Source organism: Aulonocara stuartgranti (genome assembly GCF_965226115.1).
Source record: "Aulonocara stuartgranti genome assembly, chromosome: 3".
NCBI classification, from domain to species: domain Eukaryota; kingdom Metazoa; phylum Chordata; class Actinopteri; order Cichliformes; family Cichlidae; genus Aulonocara; species Aulonocara stuartgranti.
Window position 1 is genome coordinate 75,965,327 of NC_138941.1, and position 27,950 is coordinate 75,993,276.

General features: G+C 42.2%; 1 protein-coding gene across 6 annotated transcripts; it reads left to right on the forward strand.

The window, feature by feature from the left end:
- The first annotated feature begins 714 nt into the window (after positions 1-714).
- Positions 715-27,872, forward strand: LOC309703457 (uncharacterized protein). Of its 6 annotated transcripts, none has more exons than XM_082528267.1 (20): positions 715-859; positions 3,270-3,338; positions 3,443-3,852; positions 3,986-5,609; positions 7,362-7,619; positions 7,870-8,304; positions 8,721-9,125; positions 11,764-12,168; positions 13,112-13,555; positions 16,194-16,598; positions 17,015-17,467; positions 19,469-19,906; positions 19,982-20,245; positions 20,354-20,608; positions 20,692-20,940; positions 21,072-21,329; positions 25,747-26,049; positions 26,143-26,412; positions 26,534-26,617; positions 26,740-27,872. In XM_082528267.1, exons 3-20 carry the CDS (start codon positions 3,471-3,473, stop codon positions 26,804-26,806), a joined length of 6,999 nt encoding a protein of 2,332 aa, XP_082384393.1. In that variant the 5' UTR covers positions 715-859; positions 3,270-3,338; positions 3,443-3,470; the 3' UTR covers positions 26,807-27,872. The 6 variants fall into 6 exon arrangements, with proteins under 6 accessions (XP_082384393.1, XP_082384392.1, XP_082384396.1 ...); XM_082528268.1 differs by lacking the exon at positions 715-859 and adding an exon at positions 873-1,523; XM_082528266.1 differs by lacking the exon at positions 3,270-3,338.
- Positions 27,873-27,950: the final 78 nt, after the last annotated feature.

Consider the following 27,950-nt stretch of genomic DNA (forward strand, 5'->3'; position numbering starts at 1 on the left):
GACTAACAAGTGTGCTCGCCTCTAAACACTCAGCGTGAGGACTGAAGGAAGAGTTTTACACTGCACTGCGCTCACAGCTTGTAGCCGATTAACACTCGTTCGAATAACAAATCCCACTTATATAGCTATAGCAAAGCCTCAACAGGCATGGACTTAATGCAGTTTGCAGTGTGCCATAAATGTCTAATTCATGAGAAAGAAAGGAAATGACAGTGTTTTTTAATCCAAAAGAAAACTGGAGAAATGAGAAGGAGACAGGAGGAGGAGAGAAGAAACAAACACTTCACATGTCAGATTTGATCACACTGGGTTAAACAGCACACTTCAGTTTAGGGGAAACACTGTAACATTGCATGTTATGTTACAGTGTCGAGACCATGTGGAAGAAAGAAGACTGATTCAAAACCTCAAAGTGAAGCTAGAGTTAAATGCTTTACTTAGAAACAATTCACGAAGTAAAAATCATCAGGTAATATTAGATTTCTTAGACAAACACATTTATATGATAGCATCTAATCCTGAAGTGACGTGTGTGAATGGGTGGATGACTGGATATGTAAAGCGCTTTGGGGTCCTTAGGGACTAGTAAAGCGCTATATAAATACAGGCCATTTACCATTTTACGTTCTGGACCACACTCCATACCAGTTGGTGGCGGTATTGCACCATTCTGTTGTTTGCCAACCGCCAATATAATTTAGAAGAAGAAGAAGAAGAAGAGCAGGAAGAAGAAGGAAAAGTTGGAGGAAAGTTGTTTGTTTCTTGTGGGACGTGATTCTGTTCAAACCCGGATTATCTTTTGTTCCTGCTTCCTAATGGGCTGAAACTTTGTCACGTTCGCGGGATGTTGAGTGTTCAGGTCAGTTGTGTGTCTTCCCGCCCTGTTTACCTCGGTGTAAGCTCATTGCTCACTTTTCATTTTTCGTAGGTTTTAATTTACGTTTGAAAGTTTGAAGTGCGGGTTAAAAACGGCCCGGTGTGTTCAAGGACGCCGCGGACTCGTGAATACGAGAATCCACTTTTAATATGTTTTTAGACTAAAATGTCGCTGTGTGGACGTCACGTGTCTGTCAACAAGTGCTGCGAATTTAGAAAACACATCGGTGCAAATTACAAGTCTGTGTCATCATTTTTGTGCGTTTGCTGTCGGGCTGTCAACTCTAACACCGTCATCACGATTAATGGGATTAAAAGTTTAAGTGAAAGCGTACAGCACATGTTCATGTATATAAACTTCCCCCTGTGATCAATAAAACTATTCTCATTCTTACATGCGAGTCCAGGAAGACTGCCATACATATTTAACACAAAGATAAATGTCAAAGTAACAGCAGCAATAATAAACAGGGTTTAATTCACTCTGTAGTCTGCAGACTGTCGTAATACATTAGACCGGATTCTTTTCCACACTCAGAAACTGCAGATTGTGCCTTAAAACAGCGGCCACGTAGTTATCAGAGTGCGCAGGTGCACATTCTGAGTGGGCCTGTCTGCAGATGAGGAAAACTGAGAAGATCTACAAGGTTTGTTTTTCCTCCTCTTTATATTTTTGGGCTCTTTAAAAATGACTGGCTTTGTTATCTTTGTTTAAACTGAGACAAAAAAGTGATCCGTGTCGATCTGAAACAAAGAATCCTGGAACCACCTTCACTTTCGCTTTACTAATGTTAAGCTGCGTGAATATCTACAGGTTTATAGATGGCAAAAACATCAGTGGTACAGTTTAACGACGTCATACTTTTTAGACACATTGCAAATGCAGGGCATACGTACTTTGCTACTTATTTCAGTATAAAATTATTTTCATGCTAAATACTGCATTGCTGTTTTTTGTAGCAGTTCTGTAGCAAGAATATGGCTCCATATGTTTATACACATAAATGAAACTGACATTTTCTAGAAATAAAGTAGACCCATTTAAAAAAAAAAAAAAAGGGGGGGGGGAATTATATAACATCGGTTCAACAAGTTGATACTTTGAAATATTACAGTACTTGTCAAAAGTCTTGAGCCAGCCCTCATTTCTTTAAAATGTTCTTGGTAAATGGAAAACGGGTACAGATTAGTCTAAATAATGACTTTATAAAGAACGTCAGTATTTGGTATGACCATCTTTCCCCCCCCAATAGTCTGAACTTTTGCTCATCAGGAGGAACGTCTGTGACCTGGTCAGCTAATCTTTGCTGTTGCCAATAGTCCGTACCAGAAATACTACTTGTTTAATCTGATTGTTAACACAGTTAAGCAGCACGACTGATTACTGAAAGATAGTATTCATCTTTTCCAATGACTATGTCTAATGTGTGTTTGACATTAATCAAGGCTAAGCCTTAACTTGGTATCTGAGTGTGTGTTGGTTTTAGACTAGTTGGTTAGTCCATTCTTTTTAACGTCCCTAGTCTTCGGGACTAGTTCTGCAGGCTTCTTCAAGAACATTCAAAGCTCTCCTTTGGATGTTGGCTGCCTTTTGTTTGGTTCTCTGTCAAGATGATCCTCCAGTCCATGGTCAGTCTGTGACTGATGGTGCTTTACTGTGTTTTTCAAACCCGGAATGGGAGTGTTTGGGTTTATTGGCATGCTGCAAAATGAAGCAGCTGTCAATCAGACACTTGCTAGATGGTTTTGCACAGAGGATTAAAATCTAACGGTTCTTTGCTATCTTTATAATTCAGTCAATTCTCACACACTACTGGCTTTAGAAATCTTGGAGAACTATGGCTCAAGATCATTTTCAAAATGACCAAGTCTGGCTTCAAAATGTAAAGAATTTGGTCTTCAAGTGTTAAAACCAAGTGTTTAGTGTTTAAATGTGTTTAAGATAAGTTGTTGCTATGGTAACTAATCTTAAGATAATATTGACTGTCCTTTTCTTTTAAATTATATTTAAAAAAAAATCCAAAAATGAACTCTGAACGTCTCCTAAATCTCCTCGTCTCCTCTCCTGGGGGCTAGTTCCAGAACCCATATAGTGCATTGAGGTGAGCATTAAAGGAAACCAGCCCAAAACTCAGGCGTAGGTCAGTAAACTGAAAAGTAAAAAAAAAAAAGTTTAGTCACCGAACACAGCTCACTAGCTGCACCCACCAAAAACAGCTATCTGGCACCAGAGCTCATCTTTCTCTGGCCTTAAATACCTTTAATTGCTGATAGGAGTCCTAAGACAGGACCTTCAGTAGGACATGCACACACAGGCAACTTCAGGAGGAGGCCCTGCTAGGGCCGTAACAAAGGCCAATACACAAACTAAATGTTGCCTGTTTTCCAACCAGATTTCTAATCCTGGGGCGCAGACTAATCAGTGTCATCTGTTTGCACAGCAGTGATAATTAAAAAGAGAGGTGAGCTTTATCCTGCTTTAACCGAACACTCCATGCCACAAAGAATAAATCACTGTTTGAAATCCATGTTGTTCACCCTGATGTATATTTTTTTCTCTGAACAGGACCTCTGAAAACCAGCAAGTAAAGATCATGGCTTGTGCATCTCAGTCAGCCTTGGATTACGTCAGGAGTGCCAGAGACCACCTGGTGAGAACATTAAAGGGGTTCACTGAGATTGTGGAGAACCTGTCCACGAGAGGATTTTTCTCAGAGGAAGATGTGAATAAAATAAAGTCAGAGAGTGATGGATTTGACAAAACCAGAAGAATTGTGGACTATGTTATAGAAATGGGGGAAGAAGCTTGCTATGAGTTTCTCAGGATTATTGACACAACAAGGAGAACCTCTGGAGAGAGATCACTGTCTTTTGCAGAATATCCAGAGTCATCGTCCTCTCTGTCCAACATGTTTGATCTCAACTACTGGATCAGCTGCTTTTCCTTCAGGGAGGACACCAACATGGATGTACAAGGTATTTTTTAAACTGAAATGATTTTAACGTATAGATGATTTTTAATCCATCCATATTGTGATGCTGTCCAGTGACACATCAGTGACATTAAATTGTTCTGCTTTTTTTTTCTCCCACACCTCCTTTCTTTCAGGCCCCAGCCCGTGTCACAGATACCAACAAAAGCTGAAATCAGAAGCTCAGAAGATTTCAGAAAGATCATGGACCCAAAGTAAAGCAGTCCTGTTCAACAAGCAGAGCTCCCTGTCCTACACCTCGCTTGTGTTAGACACACCAGGACAGGCTTCACCATCCAAAATAAAAAAGTCAAAGATCAAGAAAAGCAGGAAGCTTCGACCTAAAAAACTAAAAACGTACATACCTGAGGACAAACATGGAACCTCTCCGAGTGAACTCCTGAAAACATATGAAAGAAAAATCCTTTTGGTAGGAAAACCTGGAACTGGGAAAACAGCTGTGGTCCATCAGATTTTGAAACTGTGGTCAGAGAAAGATAACAAGGATCTAGATTACATGTTCTACTTTGATATGAGAGAAACACCCAACATCACAGAGGTCCATAAACTGGAGGATCTTCTCTTCAGTGTGTTCTGTGAACCAGATGAAGGCAACGATGAGGTCTTAGAGGACATAAAGAATAATGCTGACAGTGTTACCATCATTTTTGATGGATTTACAGATGTTGGCTCTACATCTGTGGTGTTTAAGCTCATACAGAAGACTCTTCTACCTGAAGCAAAGATCATCATCACCTGCAGACCAGAGGTGGAGTCAGCAGACTTCCTGTTGGATTGGGACTGTCTCAGAGTGGAAGTGAAAGGCTTCAGTGAGCAGGGCATCAGAGAGTACTTATCCAAGAATCTGAGTGAGAACCACCTCAACAAAGTCTTGTGTAACCTGGAGTTATTCTCTCTTTGCCACGTCCCCATGTACGCCCTGATGGTGGTCGCCTGCTTTAGCTTTGAGGGCTCAGATTTCTCTCCACATCCCTGCACAGTTACTGAAATATACCTCAATATCCTCCATTTCTGCAATCAGAGAAATGTTTCCAAGACACCTGAAAATGAAAGTACTAAATGGGATGCAATACTGTCTTTATCTCAGGCAGCTTTTTGTGCAACAGAAGGGAAAAATGTGAGCCTAACATCACTGCCCAAGCTAGACAGCTGTGCTAATTTGGCCATTTTGAGCAGGAATGTAATTCAAATCAGCCCAACTGTAAAGAAACCCTTGTGTGCCTTTCTCCACTACACGGTTCAGGAGTTTTTTGCAGCTCTGTGGGTCTTAAAGGATCCAGAGAAGACCAGATGTGTTCTACAGCAGTGTCTGGTTCAGGGCAGCAAACACATGAAACACTTGGTCCCTTTCCTGTGTGGACTGTTGAATGAGAAGAACACTGATTTGTTAGAAGGTCTCCTTCCTCCTCAGCAGCTCAGAGACACGTCTGACTGGTTCTTCAAACACTTGGTGACCACCTTTGTAGGTTGTAGTGACAGTGAAGACTGTGAAGTGGACTTAATGTTCTTATGTCAATGCCTCTATGAGTCTCAGTCACCTGATGCCTGCCTCTGCCTCCTGGATAAACTGGACTACTGTATTGATGCGAGTGGAGAGACTCTTGATCCTCAGCAGTGTTGTGTTCTGGCCTATGTAATCAGCCAGAGTCAGGAGAGGAAAATAGAGCTGAACCTGGAGGATACAACAGCATCAAAACAGGGAATGAGGCCTTTGCTGGGATGCCTCAGCAAACTTCAAAGGTAAGTGAGAACATTTAGATCTGAAGTTAAAGGGTTCTGTACATCTGTTTTTAATGTTTTAAATGTAAAGCATTCAGTGATTTAGAGCAGTATGTGTTTTTCTTAAAGTGAAAAATGAAAACATAGTAGTGAGAAGGATTTGTTTCAGCTTTGTTTCATCATGTTTCCAGTGAGTTGTACACAGCAGAAAGTTTGTACGTAGTCTTTAGGTATTTGGTAACATTATTCTTTAGTCTTGATGCATACATAATAATCCAGGTGAGGGGATCCCAGAAAGCTAACTAACTTTTACCTGGACGTTTGTCATTTGAATGAGAGATTTTATTACTTATTTAAGACATTTTCAGTCTCAGCTGAAGCACATTTAACTTGTAAACTAGCACCACTGCATCACACTGACCCATGGTCTCATAATTATTGTGAAGTTAATTTCATGATCAGAGGCCATGAGCAGTGCTAAAGACAACCCAAAGTAAGGTTAGAGTAACAGACCTATCTGCCAGATTAATGCTGTGTTCATTTGTAGCTGTTACTCCTGAGTTATCAGGCAGACATGTACAGCTTTTATTCTCCAATGAGAAACATACTGCCTTTGTTACCTTGTGTTCAGTTAAAATCCACTAAGTCAAAATGTCTCACCCTCTAGTTCACATATAAACATAAATATAAGGATTTCCTCTACAAAAATGTGTTTAGATAAATTTTCATGTTGTTAGTCTGCTAGTTGAATACAGTTTTCTCATTAATGTACAATGAATTATAAATATTAGCTCGTCTCCTGAACACAACAAACAAGCTGACAGTGAGTCAAAACCTTTAAGATTTAAGAGAAGTATCTTTGTTTTTTAGTTTCTAACCAAACAGCAAGACCCAAACACGTCAGCAATGATCAGTCCATTAACCTCCTAACACCCGAACTCTTTCATGCATTTTACATTTCTCTTTGCTCTTGTGACTTTATAGTAGAACACTATACAGTCACAATTGAGTAATGATGTACAAAACTCTATTTGGTGTCTGAACACAGCAGCATTTTTCCTGAGTACAAAAACAAAAGGAGAAACAACAATTGTGCCCCTTTGAGCCACGTGGTTCATTTGAAAGAGCAAAACTTAGTATTGTTGTCTAGTAGGCAACCAAAATGTGATGTCCCCATATGTGGACGCCACATCCTAGGAGGTTAAAGTTGTCCTTATAACCAGAGACAAAAACTGCTACAAGAGGTAAATTAGTATTAAACCCAGATTCTTTTGTCCCCATGATAGAACAGAGAAAATCTGACTCATAGTGGTCAAAACATTTTATATTTCTTTTTATTCAATCATCTTCCAGAAGAGAGAGCCCTGCACAGCCCCAAAAGCCAGCTGCAGGATCTCTAACATTTGAAGCTCCACATGTGTCTTATATGGTGTTATTTCTGTAGACAGAATGATTCTTACATCCTGTTCAAACTGCGGTGACTCTGCTGACTATATCTGTTCGTATTTTGAATGTACATTTTACACTTGTTTAAGATTTACTTTCTAAACCTTGAAGGCTGCAAACTCACATCAGCTCACCCGTCTCTGGTTTATATCGTATGCAGAGTCAATCCTCTTAAGCCTCTGGCAGCTTTGCACAAATTAGGAGTTTTGCATGAAAAAGGCGAACATGGTTCTTCAGTTTCAGCATGAATCTACACAAATAGACTTTGTTCTCAGCAGCTGATTACATGTGAACTAATGAAGTTCTCTACCAACCTTCCAACTGTAGGAGTGACTCCTTGTCACGCCAGCTGTGGACCATTTCTCTTCTGAGTGAGGTGGACGTGGATTACGTGAGTTTACTTGACTTCACTGAGAATCAGCTGCACCTCCCAGTCAACAGTGAAACACAACTGTATGACCGAGCTGTGAGAGTCCTGCAGAAGAGGAAGAGGAAGGTGAAAGTCTGCCTTCACTGTGATCACAGAGTCTGTCAAAGTGCGAGCTCGTTCCTCTTACACCATTTACCCCACATCCACTCACTCAGGTATGCTCTTTGGTTTTACTTATTAAACACTCAATGTTTTCATGTGATCTTCAATTGTGGTTTAAAATCCAGTCGAGTTACTTTATAGAAATAATTGAACCAACTGTAGTACTGACCTTATGTCTTTAATGTACTTTTAATGCTGGAGATATTTATCTGAGACATATCTAGGACGGTATCAGTGCTGCTTGTTTCTGTTTGTTGTTCTCAGATCAAATCATCACATCGTGTTTCCTTTTCTTTCTTCCAGTTTCTGTCAGTCATCAGGAAATCTCTCAGATCAAACTGAGTTGTTGATGAATCTCTTCATTGTAGCAGCAGATAGACAACAGAGGACAGGAGAGAAGATCCTCAACATGCTATCATCAGTCTGCTCTTATCAGACATTCCCTCTTCATTCTCATTACAATGACAAATATCAGAGTGACTTCCTGTTGGATCTGTGCTCCCATGTGAAGGACTGTGAGACTAAAACAGGTCTGAGTGTCCTTCCATCATTACAGCCAGTTTTCCAGTCAGCTCCTGCAGTCTGGTCCATAGACCTCTCAGAGAGAAAGACCTCCATCCTCCTGGAGCTGCTGAAACTCCAACCAGAGAAGAAACAAGTGGAGCTGAGAGGCTGCTCACATGAAGAGAGTGAAGTGAGGAGTTTACTGCAGTGTCTGCCTTTTATCTCACAGCTCAGGTAAGTCAGATTGTATTCAGAAGCTTAGTGAAGAGTTTTGATGGAGAACATGCGTTCACCACATGCAGTATACACATAGTATATAGTTACTTTACAAAGAAAGCAGAAAACAACTTTTCTATTCATTTAATCTTAAAGTAAAGTTTTTACCGTCTCTTCTTGATTTAAAGAAGCTTCTAAAAGTGGAATTTTGACAAATTTCTAAAATATTTGTGTTTTCTTGTTTTTATGAGGATTAATAAATTAGTTATGTGCTGCAACTGAGATGATATGTTTCCCTCGTTTATGTTATATTTAACATGGAGCGTCATTATGTACAGGAAACATGGACCAGATGGAGTCCATCAGCAGTGTGTGGCTGTTTTTATGCAGCTCACATCAAATCATCACTGAATGTTTCCTTCTTATTGTTGCAGAGTTGATGCTGAGACATCAGATGAAGACCGAACGAGGATCTTTGTGAGTCTGTTCTGTGCAGCAGCAGAGAGAGAGCAGCAGACAGGAGAGAAGATCCTGGAGCTGTTAGCATCAGTGTGCAGATACAAAAACAGTCCTCTTAAAGAGAAATGGTGTGACTTCCTCCTGGACCTGTACTCTTATGAGACTGAAACAGGTGTGAGTGTCCTTCCATCATTACAGCCAGTTTTCCAGTCAGCTCCTGCAGTCTGGTCCATAGACCTCTCAGAGAGAAAGACCTCCATCCTCCTGGAGCTGCTGAAACTCCAACCAGAGAAGAAACAAGTGGAGCTGAGAGGCTGCTCACATGAAGAGAGTGAAGTGAGGAGTTTGCTGCAGTGTCTGCCTTTTATCTCACAGCTCAGGTACACGACATGTTCTTCACACAATAAAGTCTGTCTGTCAATAAATGAGTGCTGAAAATAATTCATGAAAATATTTTAGCTCTATTTGACAATTTAGTTGCTGCTTGATTGAAGCCAGTTTATAGAAATGAGTCCACAAATTTGTAACGTTTACCTTCAACAGTTTTTTAACATGTGACAGTTTGTCTGTGAGAATAAAACTGCACTTAGTGACATTTACAGCATCACTAAGACCTCCTGGGAAAAAAGCTTCATTAAAAATATTAATAAAAATTGTACTGTTAAGGTATTTATGTGTTTCTGATGGGCTTTAAAACAAAACAGCATCAAGCAGCTGTCACTGCAGAGGGAAACAGTTTGAGTCATCCAGGATGTTCAGCTTCAGCCTGCATTTGGGGCCTCTCTTCTCCACATCCACACAACGACCATTCATACGTTATTTCTGTCTTCTTCCACACAAAGTAGACCCACTGATTTCACCTCCATTAATAAGAAATATTGTTACATTAACAGGTGACACAGAGCTATAAACAATATGTAACTATAACAACACAGGCAACACTGTTGCTGCATCAAAGGAGACTAAGCGATGCTGGTAGCAATCATTAACATGTGAATGAATGAATGTGTGTGAGCGCTCTGTGCTGCAGTTCATTTGTAAGCTGACAGCTGCACATTAAAGCTGTGACACTTTGACCTCGATCCACTTAAACATGAAAGGTTACTCGCTACATTCAGCTCTGACACACAATCTGGTGAAGGAGTTTGTGACGTTCATGTTATCATGAGCTCCAGCTCAGAGCAGACTGGACATAAAAGACTCAGAGAAAATGTGTCACTTACAGCTGATTTTAATCTGACACTGAACATAACCTGATCTACACCAGGCTGTGTTCAGCATCTGTTACCATGGTGATATAGCCAGGTACAGAGAGCTAGTCTGGTGAAACTAAACACTGACAGGAGGCTCAACGTGGCCACTAACATGTGAATCTTTGTGTTTAAGACTTTTCTGAACCAGAAAATATTAATTGAGTCTAATTTTCAGTGTAAACAAATCTTAATCTAAATGAATTAACTGTAAAATGTTAGTAAATATGTGATTTCCACGTGTGTGATGTGAGCAGCAGGTGAAGCTGCTGTTGTAGATGTTGTTGTTCCCCTCTGTGTGTTTCTGTATTGTTGATGTTTAGTGTTTTGCTGCTAACACTTTATAACAGCTGCACACTCTTCAGCATTAGTGTTAGTTAATACTTGTTTCATCATTTATGAAGCATTGCTCCTCCTCAGTAAGTCGTTCATAATCATGGATACACATGATGACGTTTTGCTGAAGAGGCTCAAATATAACATGTTCAATGACAGCAGTCTGATACTTTTCCAATGATGGACGAACACTTTATAAAGTTGTACATGTGTTACAGATATTCCTGAGTTAATTCAGACAGTTACTGGTTGTTAGTGAAGTATGTTGTGTGAGCTGGTCTAAAGTGAGGCCCATCCATGACTTCCAAAGCATTTATCACATAACCTGAAAGCTCAGCAGGACCTGGAGACGCCAGCAGGTCTGAGCTGTCTTCATGACAGGAAAAGGAAAACACACAAAGTGATACAGAACATACAAATATTGATCACACAGTGCAAACATAACTCACTGAAGGTTTGCAGAATATTAAATGTGCAGGGCCAGAGTGTGAGTTTGAGGCTTTAAGAGAGGAAGAGACTCACTGAGCAGCTGGAGCCACTCAGAGCTGTAACTTCAATGTCCTGAAACTTCTTCTATCAAATCAAATGTGAATGATCACAAAACACTAGTGAATATTTCACACAGCGTCACAGACGAGTGTAAACAGCACGAACACAGTGTTGATATTGAAGCGATCAAGGCTACTTTAGCTGCTCCCTCATCACAAGGAGTCACCTGATGATGCAGGAAAGTGTCTCTGGGATGTTGAAGAGTTTGGAAGTTCTGTCGTTGGCTCCTCTGGTTTGTAGTCAGTCAGTTTTAGTAAAGACGTCCAGTCAGGTTCACTTCCAAAGTGCTCCTGAGTGAAACACAGCAGCTAAGCTGTTTGGTGCTGTGCTTTCACACAGGTGAACTCAGGTGAAGGCTGAAAAAGGGGGCGTGGCCTCCTCGTCTGGCACAGTGAAAGCTCAGAGCAGCTGCTCAGGCTAAGGAGGTGATGAGGTTCAGAGGTGGCTCGCCATCTCCTTCATCATAGAGAATCCAACGCAAACAGCATTTCCTGTCATATAAACATTGTAGAAAACAGACGTTACTGCATTAAACCAAGAAACACCAGGATTCAGTGACCATAGCAAATATAAAATCTAAACTCTCCAAATACTCCGACGTACATGAATAATACAACACTGTATTACAGCTGTTCTCACAGTGTTCTACCTTTTTACAGCAGTGACATAATTATTTGATCCTCTGCTCAATTTATGAGTTTGCTGACTTCCAAAGAAATAAACAGACTCTGATTTTTATCAAAGTTTCATTTTACTGAAGACAGAAAATCAGCAAAGATCCAGATTAAACTCACAAACATTGCAAAGTGTGTCAGCAGTGTGTGGTTGTTTTAATGCAGCTCACATCAAATCATCACTGAATGTTTCCTTCTTATTGTTGCAGAGTTGATGCTGAGACATCAGATGAAGACCGAACGAGGATCTTTGTGAGTCTGTTCTGTGCAGCAGCAGAGAGAGAGCAGCAGACAGGAGAGAAGATCCTGGAGCTGTTAGCATCAGTGTGCAGATACAAAAACAGTCCTCTTAAAGTGAAATGGTGTGACTTCCTCCTGGACCTGTACTCTTATGAGACTGAAACAGGTCTGAGTGTCCTTCCATCATTACAGCCAGTTTTCCAGTCAGCTCCTGCAGTCTGGTCCATAGACCTCTCAGAGAGAAAGACCTCCATCCTCCTGGAGCTGCTGAAACTCCAACCAGAGAAGAAACAAGTGGAGCTGAGAGGCTGCTCACATGAAGAGAGTGAAGTGAGGAGTTTGCTGCAGTGTCTGCCTTTTATCTCACAGCTCAGGTAAATAACATGCTCTTCACATGAGTCAAATATCTGTAAGAGAAGATGTGCTGTGAAAATAAGTGATGGAAATATTTGGAGCTCCATGAATTGTAAAGTGATGATTTTGTCTTGTGCTGCTTGTTTGTCATCAGCATCATATGTTTGACCTCATCTACATGGATCATGTTATAAATGTATTCAGACTCTGTCATATTTCAGAGGGAAACGTTCTCAGTCCATCCCTGTGTTTCACTGACGTGTTCAGCTGTTTGTTGCTATGAAGTTTCATATTTTCTATAAATATCAGACGACTTTTAATGCTTATCAGCATCTAGAATAAAGACGTTCTGATCAGAAAGGTTAGATTTATATTTGATAGGATCATGTGACTGAGCTCCTGCTGCAGAGTGTTGGAGTGCACACATGCCAGAAACATCCTTTACACCTGAATCCATCATCGCCATGGAAACAGCATGAAAGCAAACTCAACGAGTCCTTCAGTGACGTAACTCAGTAAATGAATGAGTTACATGAAGCTGGACTTTATCTCTGACTTTGTTTTACTGAGCATGATGATGATGATGGTGGTAGCAGCTCTATAGTGAGCAGATGAAGATGTCAGACAGCAGAGAGGTGTGTGATGTGAGCAGCAGGTGAAGCTGCTGTTGTAGATGTTGTTGTTCCCCTCTGTGTGTGTCTGCATTGTTGATGTTTAGTGTTTGACTCTCTAAAGTCAGACAGCGAACAAAATAACAGTTACAGTTCAGAACGCAGTGATTTCACACACAGGCTGAGTGTTTGTGTTGTGAGTCAGTAACTGTCTAAGAACACTGTTCAGCTGCTCTGATGGAAGATGGCTTTAAATGGACTTTCATTATATACAAGATGGAGTCCATCAGCAGTGTGTTTTTATGCAGCTCACATCAAATCATCACTGAATGTTTCCTTCTTATTGTTACAGTGTTACATATGATGGGTGTTCAGATCCTGATGAAGCAGTGATGATCTTTGGGAATCTGTTCTGTGCAGCAGCAGAGAGAGAGCAGCAGACAGGAGAGAAGATCCTGGAGCTGTTAGCATCAGTGTGCACATATCAGACATTCCCTCTTCATGAGAGCTACTTCTATGATGATGATGATCAGATTAACTTCCTGTTGGATCTGTGCTCCCATGTGAAGGACTGTGAGACTGAAACAGGTCTGAGTGTCCTTCCATCATTACAGCCAGTTTTCCAGTCAGCTCCTGCAGTCTGGTCCATAGACCTCTCAGAGAGAAAGACCTCCATCCTCCTGGAGCTGCTGAAACTCCAACCAGAGAAGAAACAAGTGGAGCTGACAGGCTGCTCACATGAAGAGAGTGAAGTGAGGAGTTTGCTGCAGTGTCTGCCTTTTATCTCACAGCTCAGGTACACGACACGCTCTTCACACAATAAAGTCTGTCTGTCAATAAATGAGTGCTGAAAATAATTCATGAAAATATTTTAGCTCTATTTGACAATTTAGTTGCTGCTTGATTGAAGCCAGTTTATAGAAATGAGTCCACAAATTTGTAACGTTTACCTTCAACAGTTTTTTAACATGTGACAGTTTGTCTGTGAGAATAAAACTGCACTTAGTGACATTTACAGCATCACTAAGACCTCCTGGGAAAAAAGCTTCATTAAAAATATTAATAAAAGTTGTACTGTTAAGGTATTTATGTGTTTCTGATGGGCTTTAAAACAAAACAGCATCAAGCAGCTGTCACTGCAGAGGGAAACAGTTTGAGTCATCCAGGATGTTCAGCTTCAGCCTGCATTTGGGGCCTCTCTTCTCCACATCCACACAACGACCATTCATACGTTATTTCTGTCTTCTTCCACACAAAGTAGACCCACTGATTTCACCTCCATTAATAAGAAATATTGTTACATTAACAGGTGACACAGAGCTATAAACAATATGTAACTATAACAACACAGGCAACACTGTTGCTGCATCAAAGGAGACTAAGCGATGCTGGTAGCAATCATTAACATGTGAATGAATGAATGTGTGTGAGCGCTCTGTGCTGCAGTTCATTTGTAAGCTGACAGCTGCACATTAAAGCTGTGACACTTTGACCTCGATCCACTTAAACATGAAAGGTTACTCGCTGCATTCAGCTCTGACACACAATCTGGTGAAGGAGTTTGTGACGTTCATGTTATCATGAGCTCCAGCTCAGAGCAGACTGGACATAAAAGACTCAGAGAAAATGTGTCACTTACAGCTGATTTTAATCTGACACTGAACATAACCTGATCTACACCAGGCTGTGTTCAGCATCTGTTACCATGGTGATATAGCCAGGTACAGAGAGCTAGTCTGGTGAAACTAAACACTGACAGGAGGCTCAACGTGGCCACTAACATGTGAATCTTTGTGTTTAAGACTTTTCTGAACCAGAAAATATTAATTGAGTCTAATTTTCAAAGTAAACAAATCTTAATCTAAATGAATTAACTGTAAAATGTTAGTAAATATGTGATTTCCACGTGTGTGATGTGAGCAGCAGGTGAAGCTGCTGTTGTAGATGTTGTTGTTCCCCTCTGTGTGTTTCTGTATTGTTGATGTTTAGTGTTTTGCTGCTAACACTTTATAACAGCTGCACACTCTTCAGCATTAGTGTTAGTTAATACTTGTTTCATCATTTATGAAGCATTGCTCCTCCTCAGTAAGTCGTTCATAATCATGGATACACATGATGAAGTTTTGCTGAAGAGGCTCAAATATAACATGTTCAATGACAGCAGTCTGATACTTTTCCAATGATGGATGAACACTTTATAAAGTTGTACATGTGTTACAGATATTCCTGAGTTAATTCAGACAGTTACTGGTTGTTAGTGAAGTATGTTGTGTGAGCTGGTCTAAAGTGAGGCCCATCCATGACTTCCAAAGCATTTATCACATAACCTGAAAGCTCAGCAGGACCTGGAGACGCCAGCAGGTCTGAGCTGTCTTCATGACAGGAAAAGGAAAACACACAAAGTGATACAGAACATACAAATATTGATCACACAGTGCAAACATAACTCACTGAAGGTTTGCAGAATATTAAATGAGCAGGGCCAGAGTGTGAGTTTGAGGCTTTAAGAGAGGAAGAGACTCACTGAGCAGCTGCAGCCACTCAGAGCTGTAACTTCAATGTCCTGAAACTTCTTCTATCAAATCAAATGTGAATGATCACAAAACACTAGTGAATATTTCACACAGCGTCACAGACGAGTGTAAACAGCACGAACACAGTGTTGATATTGAAGTGATCAAGGCTACTTTAGCTGCTCCCTCATCACAAGGAGTCACCTGATGATGCAGGAAAGTGTCTCTGGGATGTTGAAGAGTTTGGAAGTTCTGTCGTTGGCTCCTCTGGTTTGTAGTCAGTCACTTTTAGTAAAGACGTCCAGTCAGCTTCACTTCCAAAGTGCTCCTGAGTGAAACACAGCAGCTAAGCTGTTTGGTGCTGTGCTTTCACACAGGTGAGCTCAGGTGAAGGCTGGAAAAGGAGGCGTGGCCTCCTCGTCTGGCACAGTGAAAAATCAGAGCAGCTGCTCAGGCTAAGGAGGTGATGAGGTTCAGAGGTGGCTCGCCATCTCCTTCATCATAGAGAATCCAACACAAACAGCATTTCCTGTCATATAAACATTGTAGAAAACAGACGTTACTGCATTAAACCAAGAAATACCAGGATTCAGTGACCATAGCAAATATAAAATCTAAACTCTCCAAATACTCCGACGTACATGAATAATACAACACTGTATTACAGCTGTTCTCACAGTGTTCTACCTTTTTACAGCAGTGACATAATTATTTGATCCTCTGCTCAATTTATGAGTTTGCTGACTTCCAAAGAAATAAACAGACTCTGATTTTTATCAAAGTTTCATTTTACTGAAGACAGAAAATCAGCAAAGATCCAGATTAAACTCACAAACATTGCAAAGTGTGTCAGCAGTGTGTGGTTGTTTCAATGCAGCTCACATCAAATCATCACTGAATGTTTCCTTCTTATTGTTGCAGAGTTGATGCTGAGACATCAGATGAAGACCGAACGAGGATCTTTGTGAGTCTGTTCTGTGCAGCAGCAGAGAGAGAGCAGCAGACAGGAGAGAAGATCCTGGAGCTGTTAGCATCAGTGTGCAGATACAAAAACAGTCCTCTTAAAGTGAAATGGTGTGACTTCCTCCTGGACCTGTACTCTTATGAGACTAAAACAGGTCTGAGTGTCCTTCCATCATTACAGCCAGTTTTCCAGTCAGCTCCTGCAGTCTGGTCCATAGACCTCTCAGAGAGAAAGACCTCCATCCTCCTGGAGCTGCTGAAACTCCAACCAGAGAAGAAACAAGTGGAGCTGAGAGGCTGCTCACATGAAGAGAGTGAAGTGAGGAGTTTACTGCAGTGTCTGCCTTTTATCTCACAGCTCAGGTAAGTCAGATTGTATTCAGAAGCTTAGTGAAGAGTTTTGATGGAGAACATGCGTTCACCACATGCAGTATACACATAGTATATAGTTACTTTACAAAGAAAGCAGAAAACAACTTTTCTATTCATTTAATCTTAAAGTAAAGTTTTTACCGTCTCTTCTTGATTTAAAGAAGCTTCTAAAAGTGGAATTTTGACAAATTTCTAAAATATTTGTGTTTTCTTGTTTTTATGAGGATTAATAAATTAGTTATGTGCTGCAACTGAGATGATATGTTTCCCTCGTTTATGTTATATTTAACATGGAGCGTCATTATGTACAGGAAACATGGACCAGATGGAGTCCATCAGCAGTGTGTGGCTGTTTTTATGCAGCTCACATCAAATCATCACTGAATGTTTCCTTCTTATTGTTCCAGTGTTTATTTGGAGACTCAAGATGGTGAAATCAGGTTCTTTGTGAGTCTGTTCTGTGCAGCAGCAGAGAGAGAGCAGCAGACAGGAGAGAAGATCCTGGAGCTGTTAGCATCAGTGTGCACATATCAGACATTCCCTCTTCATGAGAGACACATGGATGAAGATGATGATCTGAGGCAATATCAGAGTAACTTCCTGTTGGATCTGTGCTCCCATGCGAAGGAATGTGAGACTAAAACAGGTCTGAGTGTCCTTCCATCATTACAGCCAGTTTTCCAGTCAGCTCCTGCAGTCTGGATCATAAAGCTCTCAGAGAGAAAGACCTCCATCCTCCTGGAGCTGCTGAAACTCCAACCAGAGAAGAAACAAGTGGAGCTGTTTATATGGCGAGGAGAAGAAGAAGAGAGTGAAGTGAGGAGTTTCTTGCAGTGTCTGCCTTTTATCTCACAGCTCAGGTACACGAATTCTTCTTTACATGATTAATTCTTCAGAAGACGAGATGCTCCCTGAAGTCAGCAGTGGAAACATTTTTCAGTATATGCATTTTAATATAATTGTATAATTGTACAGACGGCTGAAGAGTGAAGCAGCTTGATCATAAGCAGGCTTTCTTTGTGTGAGCTGGCTTGATGAAAGCTAAACCTGCAGTCAGAGATGACAGCTGTGACAATGTGGGGGAAACTTTGTGTTCACTCAGCTTCAGTCTCTGTCCACACTCACATAAAAGGAGGCCTTTTGATTCGCTATTTCTCTCTTCTTCCACACTAAATGGACCAATCGAATGCCGCCTTCATCAGTCACAAACATGAGCACATGAATGGATGATCAACATCTGTGAAGAAGTGAATGAATAGATGTGTTTGAGCGCTCTGTGCTGCACATTAGAGCTGTAAGAAATATTTGTAAAAATTATTATTGAAAAACTATTTTAATAGTAAGGCAATATGAGCAGTGTTACAGGCACAGCCCTAAAGACGGGAGCCTCGTGGGCAGTGTGGTCCGTGCAATTCTGCAGATTTACTTTCTTTTTTTTAACAGCGCATTGTGTTGTGCATCCTGATTTGTTGCAGACCATTATCAATCAACCTTGAGCCGTGTCTCCTGTCCAGTACAGAACGAGTTCAGCTTGTCAAATTTACATAAATCCTCGAGCAGCAGTGCTGTTTGTTTGTATGTTTTCTCCCCCACAAACACAACAATGTCGACGAAACCTTTTGCACCGTCAGAGGCTCCTGTGGTAGCTCCCAAAAGGCTGAGGAAGACGCTAACTATGGCACCAAAAGTTTGACTTCTGCACATGCTAAAGGAAGCTAGAAGTTACCGCATTCTTCAGATTATAAGACGCATTAAGCAAAGCCAAACAGTCAGAGGAGTCAAACTTGACTCATTCTTCTTGCTTCGTCTACTTCTGTACCATTGATTCATTAATGTTGAACTCTCTGCAGCTGTTCCCATGTTCTGAAAACAGGGTTTGATCTTTGGTTTCTTCTATAATACTGGACTTATTTTTCTAACAAGGTTTGAACTTTGTGTTTAAACAAGCCAGAGAAGAGTGAAAATGTTCATACCTGTCTGAGGAAAGTGTACAGCTTGTAGTGAGGTTATTTACAGCCTTCAAACATCTATAATAACTTTAAAAAATGAAGCTGACTACTGTACAGATTTCACCTATCGCGGGATTTTTTAGAACCTAACTGCCACAATAAACGAGGGTCCGCTTTACACATAAAATAATGAGGCCTCTGCCTTTAAATGTGGGGACAGTAACTGTGTGTGTGTAAGTGTGTAAAAACTGCAGATAGTGAGACGTGAAAAAAGACGCACAAGTTTTGACGCTGCGTGATGAACCCCGTATTCCTCGTCCACGTAAATGCAAAGAAGGAGTTTAAAAAATCTCAGTTTTAGATGATTCAAAATGCCGTTTACGTGTGAACGAAAGGCCCAAACACATAGAAAAAGCTGTACAGGTGTGGACAGAGCTTAAGACGTAGAAGATTATTTTATTGCTACCAGTAAATGATTGCAGTTTACTCTTATTTGTTTCATTGTTCACTAAAGGTTTTAGGTTTGAAATAAATTTTAAGTCGAGTTGGTTTTGGTCTGGTGAGTAACCTTCAGTAATAGTAATAAATCACACAGCAATGAGACATTAATGTAGTTGTAAAATCTTGATAATATATTAAGTAATCCATAGTATTCAGAATACGTTACAAAATACCTTTTGGGGCATGTAATCTGTAATCTGTAATCTGTAGTGGAATACATTTGAAAACTTACCTTCCCAACACTGGCTGTGAGTCAGTAACAGTCTAAATACTATGCTCAGCTGCTCTGATGGAAGATGGCTTTAAAATGGACTTTCATTATATACAACATGGAGTCCATCAGCAGTGTGTGGCTGTTTTTATGCAGCTCACATCAAATCATCTCTAAATGTTTCCTTCTTATTGTTCCAGTGTTCTTCCTCTGAGGTCACGTCTCCATGAAGCAGTCAGGATCTTTGTGAGTCTGTTCTGTGCAGCAGCAGAGAGAGAGCAGCAGACAGGAGAGAAGATCCTGGAGCTGTTAGCATCAGTGTGCACATATCAGACATTCCCTCTTCATGAGAGATACATGGATGAAGATTATCAGTGTGACTTCCTGTTGGATCTGTACTCCCATGTGAAGGACTGTGAGACTAAAACAGGTCTGAGTGTCCTTCCATCATTACAGCCAGTTTTCCAGTCAGCTCCTGCAGTCTGGTCCATAGACCTCTCAGAGAGAAAGACCTCCATCCTCCTGGAGCTGCTGAAACTCCAACCAGAGAAGAAACAAGTGGAGCTGAGAGGCTGCTCACATGAAGAGAGTGAAGTGAGGAGTTTGCTGCAGTGTCTGCCTTTTATCTCACAGCTCAGGTAAATAAGTGATGATGGTTTCATTTGCAGAACGTTTCCAGCATGTTCTCTGATCCCATCTTCACTGTGTTCCAGCTGTCATCCAGAGTTCTTCCAGAGTGTGTGCACATCCATGTCTGTAAGATCCAGAGAGGAGGCCCAGCAGCTGGAGTCTCTGCTGCAGCTGCTGGGCTTCCAGCTGCTGCTAACAGGAGCGTTACACAGGAAAAGCTGCTGGTCTGTGGGGAGAGTTCTCAAACTGTGCGGCTCTAAAGTGGATCTCATCCTCACACCCAGCAAGATGTCTGCCAGAGGAGGCGCTCTGCTCTTCAGACACACAACACAACTACACAGTCTGAGGCAGGAAGTGAAACCATGACTCTCTCCTGCTCTTCTAACATCATTTCTATGTGAATCTTTAGTTCTTGGTGTTCATCATTTCTGCTCTTTCGTCTCTTCGTTCTTCAGGCTTTCCATCGACATGTCCTTGCTGCTGTCTCAGTGGGTAAGAAGAGGCAGAGCGGCCCGTCGGCTGGCTGTTGAAGAGCTTTCTCTTGTGCCTAAGAAAGCCCGACCATCACACAGAGTATTGTTGAGGGCCGTCAGTAGTTTGGCTTCCCTGCTGAGATACTGGACAGTCGGACGGTTAGACCTGACTGAGACCTGCATCCCTGCTCAGGGTCTCATTGCACTGCTGCTCCATCATGGTCCTCTGACAGTCAAGTAAATGTCTTTCTGAACATCACAGGACAAATAAAATGTCGATTTTTACTTCAAAGCTTATTTTATATTGATGATCTCTGCAGACTGAGTGAAGAGAGCTTCCAGCAGCTCCTGTCTCTCCTCCATGAAACCCAGGACAAGGACTTGACGTTGTCCTTCTTGAGTAAGGTTGGTGGAGACCTGACCTCCTGCTGCCTGAGCTGGGAGCTGCTTCACTATCTGCTGCAGCAGCCGTCGGCTCCGACCATCACTGTGGACCTGAGGAAGAACCTGTTCTTACAGGAGGAGACCACACGTCTGCTTCCCTTTCTGGACAGGATTGTGTTTAAAAGGTGCTGAATGTGGTTTGATCTTTTACACAGTTTCTGCTGATTAATCAGGAGGATTTGAAATGCTGTCTCATCTTTAATCAGCACTTCATGGATCCTTTAAACAAAGTTGGAAATAAACTCTTTGTTTTCAGGCCCAGTCCCAGCTTTGTGATGAGCTCCATCAGAGAGCTCTACAGAGCTCACGACAGTCACGCTGTTCCCAGTTTGCTGAGGTCACTCGGTCATGTGATCAGCCTGAGCTGCAGACAGCTGGACTCAGTGGACTGTGCTGCTCTGATCTTCATCCTCAGACACGGAGACGGAGTCAGACTGAACCTGCTGTGGACCTCCATACCAGCAGGGGGAGTAGAGTCCATCCTGCTCATGCTGGACAGCGTTTCTCGTCTCAGGTCAGATATTAGAGCTCGTTTCTCTGTGCTGCGCTGTGTGATTGCTGAACAACACACTTTATTGTAACATAATGCTTCAAAAACAAGCTAACATTTTACTGTTAGTGTGGAACAGATTACATGAACAGTTGAACAAGAAACTACAAGGAAAGTTTCAAACAGCAGGCAGAGTGAACATCATTTAAAGGTAGAGCAGTAATAATAACAACAACAGCAACAATAACACATTTTATTAGTGGGCGCCTGTCTAACAACCCAGGGTCACCGTAGCAAACACAGAACAGGAAACAGGATCAAACAGTAACTGGTTCATGTTGATGTTTACAGACAGTAAGCTGGTTTGAAGACGGCTTTGAGTTCAGTTTTCCTGGAAAAGAATCCCAGAGCCGCTGATAGTGGCGCTCATAGTGGCGACATGTACGAACAACAATGTGGTGAAGCTTCCTATCTTATATATCATAGTTGGAAAGAGACGATAATTACACTCTGATGACACAAACAACATGTTATCACTATGGTATGTGTTCTTTAATGATGACCAGATGTTTATTTCACTGCTTATCATCGAGGGTTTCATCACAGATGCCCCGCCCCCGACTGTTGTTTAGTCTCAGAGATTCACACACGCGTTTCTTTAGCATTAGCCCGCTGTCATGGCAACAGTGAGAGCCGTTTGTTGTATTTTAATCCAACACAAACTTTACTAAACAACAAAGAAATTCAGACTAATCAAAAGTTAGATTTTTTTTATTTACACCCAAGGGCCGACTTATCGCTGAACACACTGCAGCTTAGCATTAGCCGTCCTGTTTTTAGATGTCACACAATATTCATGAATTATTTACAAAGTTTACAAATGTCAGCTTTGTAATTTCTCATTAATTATACAGATAATTGTTTAAAAATATATTATTGGAAATCATTTGGTGAAGTTTACAAATGAGGCCCAAACATTTCTGGTGATCTTCAGTGTTTCCCAAACTGCAGCCTCTGACTTGTTGCTTCTGATTTGTGTGTCTCATTTGTGGTTTTACCAAATGGTATCATCAGCGTTATTGTCATTTTAATCTTAGTGAATTAAAATTGGTCGAATTAACAATTTAATTGTATTAATTATAGTTATTATCAAGTGTTGTCATTACACCTCCTGGGCTACTTTTATCAGCTGCTCGAACAACAAGCTGAAGGCTGCAAATCACAAGTTTGTCTGCAGACACATTTGAACTGGACCCATTAAAATAATCTGCTACATGCTGTGTTTCTGTGGCTTCCTGGACACAAAGGAGACATTTACTCTTCATCACTGCTGACAAATGATGCTTTTAATCTGATAAATGCAGTAAATCATGAACAACGAGTTACCAGATGAACAGAGTCCTTATTCATTTAAAGCTGTTATCTGTTAACATCCACCTGCACAATCAGCCCAAGCAGGGAAACTGGGCTCAGTGTGACTTTGTCTTAATAACATGAGTGCAGCGAATAACTTCATCAAAGACTCATGCATCCTTCTTATCACTGAATCCTGGCTACATCAATCCATTCCAGACTCTACTATTGAGCTAGCAGGCTATACCACACAGCGACATGACCGAACAGTGGACTCCGGTAAGCGCAAAGGAGGGGGGCTCTGTATGTATGTGAACAACAGCTGGTGTACCAACACAGTGATAATAGACCGTCACTGTTCACCGGACATTGAATATCTGACTGTTAAATGCAGGCCCATCTACCTACCTAGGGAGTTCACCGTTGTCATAATAACAGCTGTTTACATACCACCAGATGCTAATGCTAACTCTGCGATCGCACTCCTGCATACAAACATCAATAATAAACAGAGCACTTACCCTGACGCTGTACATATCGTAGCAGGGGACTTCAATCACGCAGACTTAAAAAGAGCAATCCCCAAATTCCACCAGCACGTCAAGTGTGCCACTAGGGGTGACAAGATTCTGGACAAAGTTTATTCCAACATCAAAATGGGCTACAGGGCCAGACCTTTGCCACATCTGGGTCAGTCTGACCACTTGTCACTGTTTCTAATCCCTGCATATGCCCCCCTCAAGAAAACTGCTCTTACCATCACAAAGAATATTACCATATGGCCAGAGGGTGCCTCTCAGCAGCTGCAGGACTGTTTTGAGAGGACTAACTGGGATATCTTTGAACATCAGGACTTGGAAATGTTCACAGACGGTGTCCTCTGCTATATAAAACATTGCATAGACACTGTTACAGCAGTCAAACGGATCCGGGCTTATCCCAACCAAAAGCCCTGGATGACCCGGGAGGTCAGGCAGCTGCTGAAGGAGAGGAACATTGCATTCAGGTCTGGCAACAGGGATCACTACACCACAGCCCGATCCAACCTGAAGAGAGGCATCAGAGAGGCAAAGGGGGACTATAGGAGGAGGATCGAGGACCATTTGAAGAGTAATACCAGCCGGCAGGTGTGGCAAGGCATCCAGCACCTAACCAACTATAAGATCAATCTCGGAGCTGCGGACGGTGACCTGGAGCTGGCAGAGGAGCTGAATATCTTCTTCGCCCGCTTTGAGACCAGGGTACCGGAGGTATTGGAGCCACAGCAGCAACACGCCACCCATAGCAGCACCACCCTCACCCTGGAAGAGCACGAGGTGAGGCGCATGCTGCAGGCTGTTAACCCGAGGAAGGCGGCGGGTCCTGATGGTGTGCCAGGTCGAATATTGAGGGATTGTGCAGGACAGCTGGCTGGGATCTTCACCAGGATTTTCAACAAATCCCTCGCACAGGCGACTGTCCCACTCTGCCTGAAGTCCTCCACCATAGTCCCCTTGCCTAAGAAGCCCCACATCACCGGCCTGAATGACTACAGACCGGTGGCACTCACCCCAGTGGTAATGAAATGCTTTGAGAAGCTGGTCCGCAGACACATCACACCCTGCCCCGCAGCCTGGATCCACACCAGTTTGCCTACAGAGCAAACCGATCCACGGAAGACGCTGTAGCCACAGCACTCCATGCTGCATTAACTCACCTGGAAGAGCATGGTAGCTATGTGCGGATGCTCTTCGTGGATTACTGCTCAGCTTTTAACACCATCCTTCCACACAAACTGGTGGCCAAGCTACAAGACCTGGGGCTTCCATACAGCACCTGCATGTGGATCAATAGCTTCCTCTCGGGCCGTAGACAGAGAGTCAGAGTTGGCCATCACACATCCTCAGCCCTGAGTCTCAGCACTGGCTCACCCCAGGGCTGTGTGCTCAGTCCACTGCTCTACTCTCTCTACACACACGACTGCACTCCTCACCACCACAGCAACATCTTTGTGAAATTTGCAGATGACACCACAGTGGTGGGGCTCATTTCCAAGGGAGACGAGTCTACGTACAGAGACGAGGTGGAGCAGCTGACGTCATGGTGTAAGGCCAATAACCTCCTCCTCAACACTTCAAAAACCAAAGAACTCATAATAGACTTCAGAAGGAAAAAGGCAGAGATCCAACCACTATTCATAAATGGGGACTGTGTAGAAAGGGTGGCAAGCTTCCGCTTCCTGGGAGTCAATATAGAGGAGAACCTTTCCTGGAGTGTGAACACCTCCGAGCTGCTGAAAAAGGCCCAACAGAGACTGTACTTCCTGAGAATTCTCAGGAGGAATAACATCACACAGAGACTGCTGGTGTCCTTCTACAGAGCCACCATTGAGAGTGTTCTAACTTACTGCATATGCATCTGGTACACTAGCTGCACAGGGGCTCAGAGGAAAGCACTCCAAGGGATCATTAACACCGCCCAAAAGATCACTGGCTGCCCTCTCCCCACACTGGAAGTTCTACACAACGCCCACTGTTTTAAAAAGGCCCAAAACATCATAAAAGACACCTCACATCCTGGCCACTCCCTGTTCGAACTGTTGCCCTCAGGCAGACGGTACAGGGCAGTCAGAGCAAGGACTAATAGACTCAAACACAGCTGTTATCCAACTGCAATAACACATCTGAATACTACAAAAAAATGTCCATCACGCCACTCTTGTGTTAATCTATGCACGGTCTGAAGCATGTGTGTGGGAATGTATGTGAATGTTTTACTGTTATATCTTATTAGTATTTTAAGTATTCTATCTATTTTATTTATTGAATTTTATTGTTTTATTTATATTTTGATATTGCTAGGGATGATGCAATGATCGGGGACCATTCTTAATTTCGTTGTTCTCATGACAATGACAATAAAGTTTCTGATTCTGATGAGTGCTGTGCATAAATCCAACATCTAATTACAATAATGTGTCTGCTGCTAGTTCATAGATGCTGTTCTTAAAATCCTTTAGTTTTAAAGATCAACACATTTTATTGGAGCCAGCAGTTTGTTTGCAGCATCTATCATTTGAGATTTTCTGTCTCCATGCGTTTCTTTCCAGTGTTGACAGGAACCAGCTGCTGAGGTTCATCCACTGCTGTGCTGCCTGTGACGTCCAGCAGGAGGCAGCGTCAGGCCTGCTGAGGACTCTGCAGCACAGCTTGGATCTGTCCTGCTCCTCCTGTGTGGAGCTACCGGAGGAGGATCAGACTGAGCCTCTGAGTCTGACTGCTGATGACTGCAGGGCCGTCTCCACCATCCTGACACAGGGCAGCCGGGACACACAGCTGGACCTGCGAGACTGTGAGGTGGAGGACAGCGTGCTGGACCTGCTGTTTCCTGTCCTCCACAGGGTCCGCCTCAGGTGGGAAAGACCACCGAAGAGTCTGAACCAGAGAGAACCTTGTTCACGCTGGTGTTGATGCATCCTGACAGTTTCTCTGTTTGTCCTGTTTAGAGTCAGTAACACTGTCCTCCTCCAGCTGCTGTCTCTGGTTCCTGTGAACAGTGAGAGGGACGCAGTGAGGCGGGCGGTGTCCCTGTGTACAGCCCTGGGTGGAGAGCTGGATCTCAGTCACAGCACGCTGGATCAGAGGGTCTGCGGGGCTTTGGTCCAGATGCTGGACTCGTGTGAAGGGCTGACAGAGCTGGACCTCAGTCACTGTCAGCTCACTGACCAGCTGCTGCTCCCTCTCATCACACATCTGCACAAAGTCCAAGTCCTAGAGTGAGTGTCACACACTGATCCTCCTGTGGGAGGCACCAACAACCATCAGCCTGTTCACACACACTACAGTAATATAATGTGCAGCGATCAGTTAGAGCCACATGTTGTGTTTGTGTTACAGTCTGAGTCACAATCAGATCACTGATGCTTCGACCGATGTGTTACTGCAGCTGCTCTCCATCAACCCCTCCATCCACTGTGTGCGGTGAGCCAACATGAAGGAGTTTCTTCTCAGACTCTGAGAGGAATCATTCACAGCCTGAGCTCACGTGGATTCATGTTGTTCTGTGTGAGTGACGTCTGCTCTCTGCTTTGGTCTCTTTCTAGACTCTTCAGCAACAACATCGTGCACAGAGCAGCCTTCAAGGAGCACACGCAGTTTGAGATCTGGTGAAGCGCTCGCCATCATCACCATCGTCATCATCATCATGGTCGTCATCATCATCATCAGAGCAGCCTTCAAGGAGCACACGCAGTTTGAGATCTGGTGAAGCGCTCGCCATCATCTTTAACATCGTCGTCATGGTCGTCATCATCAGGGAGATGTAGTTTTATGGTCTCAGTAAAAACTCTCACAATTGCATCATACTAATCTGTAATATACAAGAGCAATAATAGAAATAGAAATGAGCACGTCTCATGTTTCTGCGGATTTTTATTTTATGGAGATCTGAAGCCATCTAGTGGTCATCCCAATATTTACACATCAGGTTGTATTATTGTGATTAAAATGTTTTCAATTACTGAAAAAACAAAATGAGGCTGTAACAGTTTTATTGTACAGTTGTGAGTCGGCTTAGTTTATTTTTGGTACTTTTGCAATAACTGTACTGATTTTTGTGTACTCGCACACAAATGTTGATTCCACGAAATACAAACAGATACTGAAACGTGTAACAGCTGAATTGTTCATTGAACAAATAATGAACAAGTTCTCACAATCATCTCTTTCCAATGGAACCTATAACCAGATAGGTTATAGGTTCTTATACTTCCGTGTGCCTTATGTATGAACTCTGGTTGTGTTTACTGACATCGAATCGATTTTATGTGCACGGCCCTCGAAAATCTGTCAAATGTTTTAGTACGACTTTGCTAAGCTACGAAGCCGCACCGCTTGATGGATTGTCGGAGCGTTACGGCTATCGTAGACGGAGCCTCGCGGAGTGATACGTGCTGTGCTTCAACATAATATTACCGTATTGTGTGTGTGTAACCTCTTTTTAAGTTTTGTACATAGTATACATGATTATGCTCAGGATCTGTCGGCCAGTTTCCACTGGAAATGCCTTTTGGTTAAACTGTCAGCGAGGAATTTGCATTTGCACTGTTAAATTTTTTATTATATTATTATATATTATATAACTTTTAATGCACATTAAAAAAAAAACAGCTGCTTGTTTAAGTGAAAATACATTGGTTTTTTTTGTTTTACACTAATAAAGTTGTAAATTATTTTGTCTAGTGTCAATTATATCATCAGTTATATATATTGTTATCGCAAATTTTCAAATGTATATCGTGATAAATACTTTTGG

Excerpts from the sequence above, each read along its gene's own strand:
- LOC309703457 (XM_082528267.1), top strand. The coding sequence starts at position 3,471 with ATGGCTTGTGCATCTCAGTCAGCCTTGGATTACGTCAGGAGTGCCAGA. Across the intron at positions 7,620-7,869 it reads CCCCACATCCACTCACTCAG|TTTCTGTCAGTCATCAGGAA; the intron begins GTATGCTCTTTG and ends TCTTTCTTCCAG. Across the intron at positions 26,413-26,533 it reads CACAAAGTCCAAGTCCTAGA|TCTGAGTCACAATCAGATCA; the intron begins GTGAGTGTCACA and ends TTTGTGTTACAG.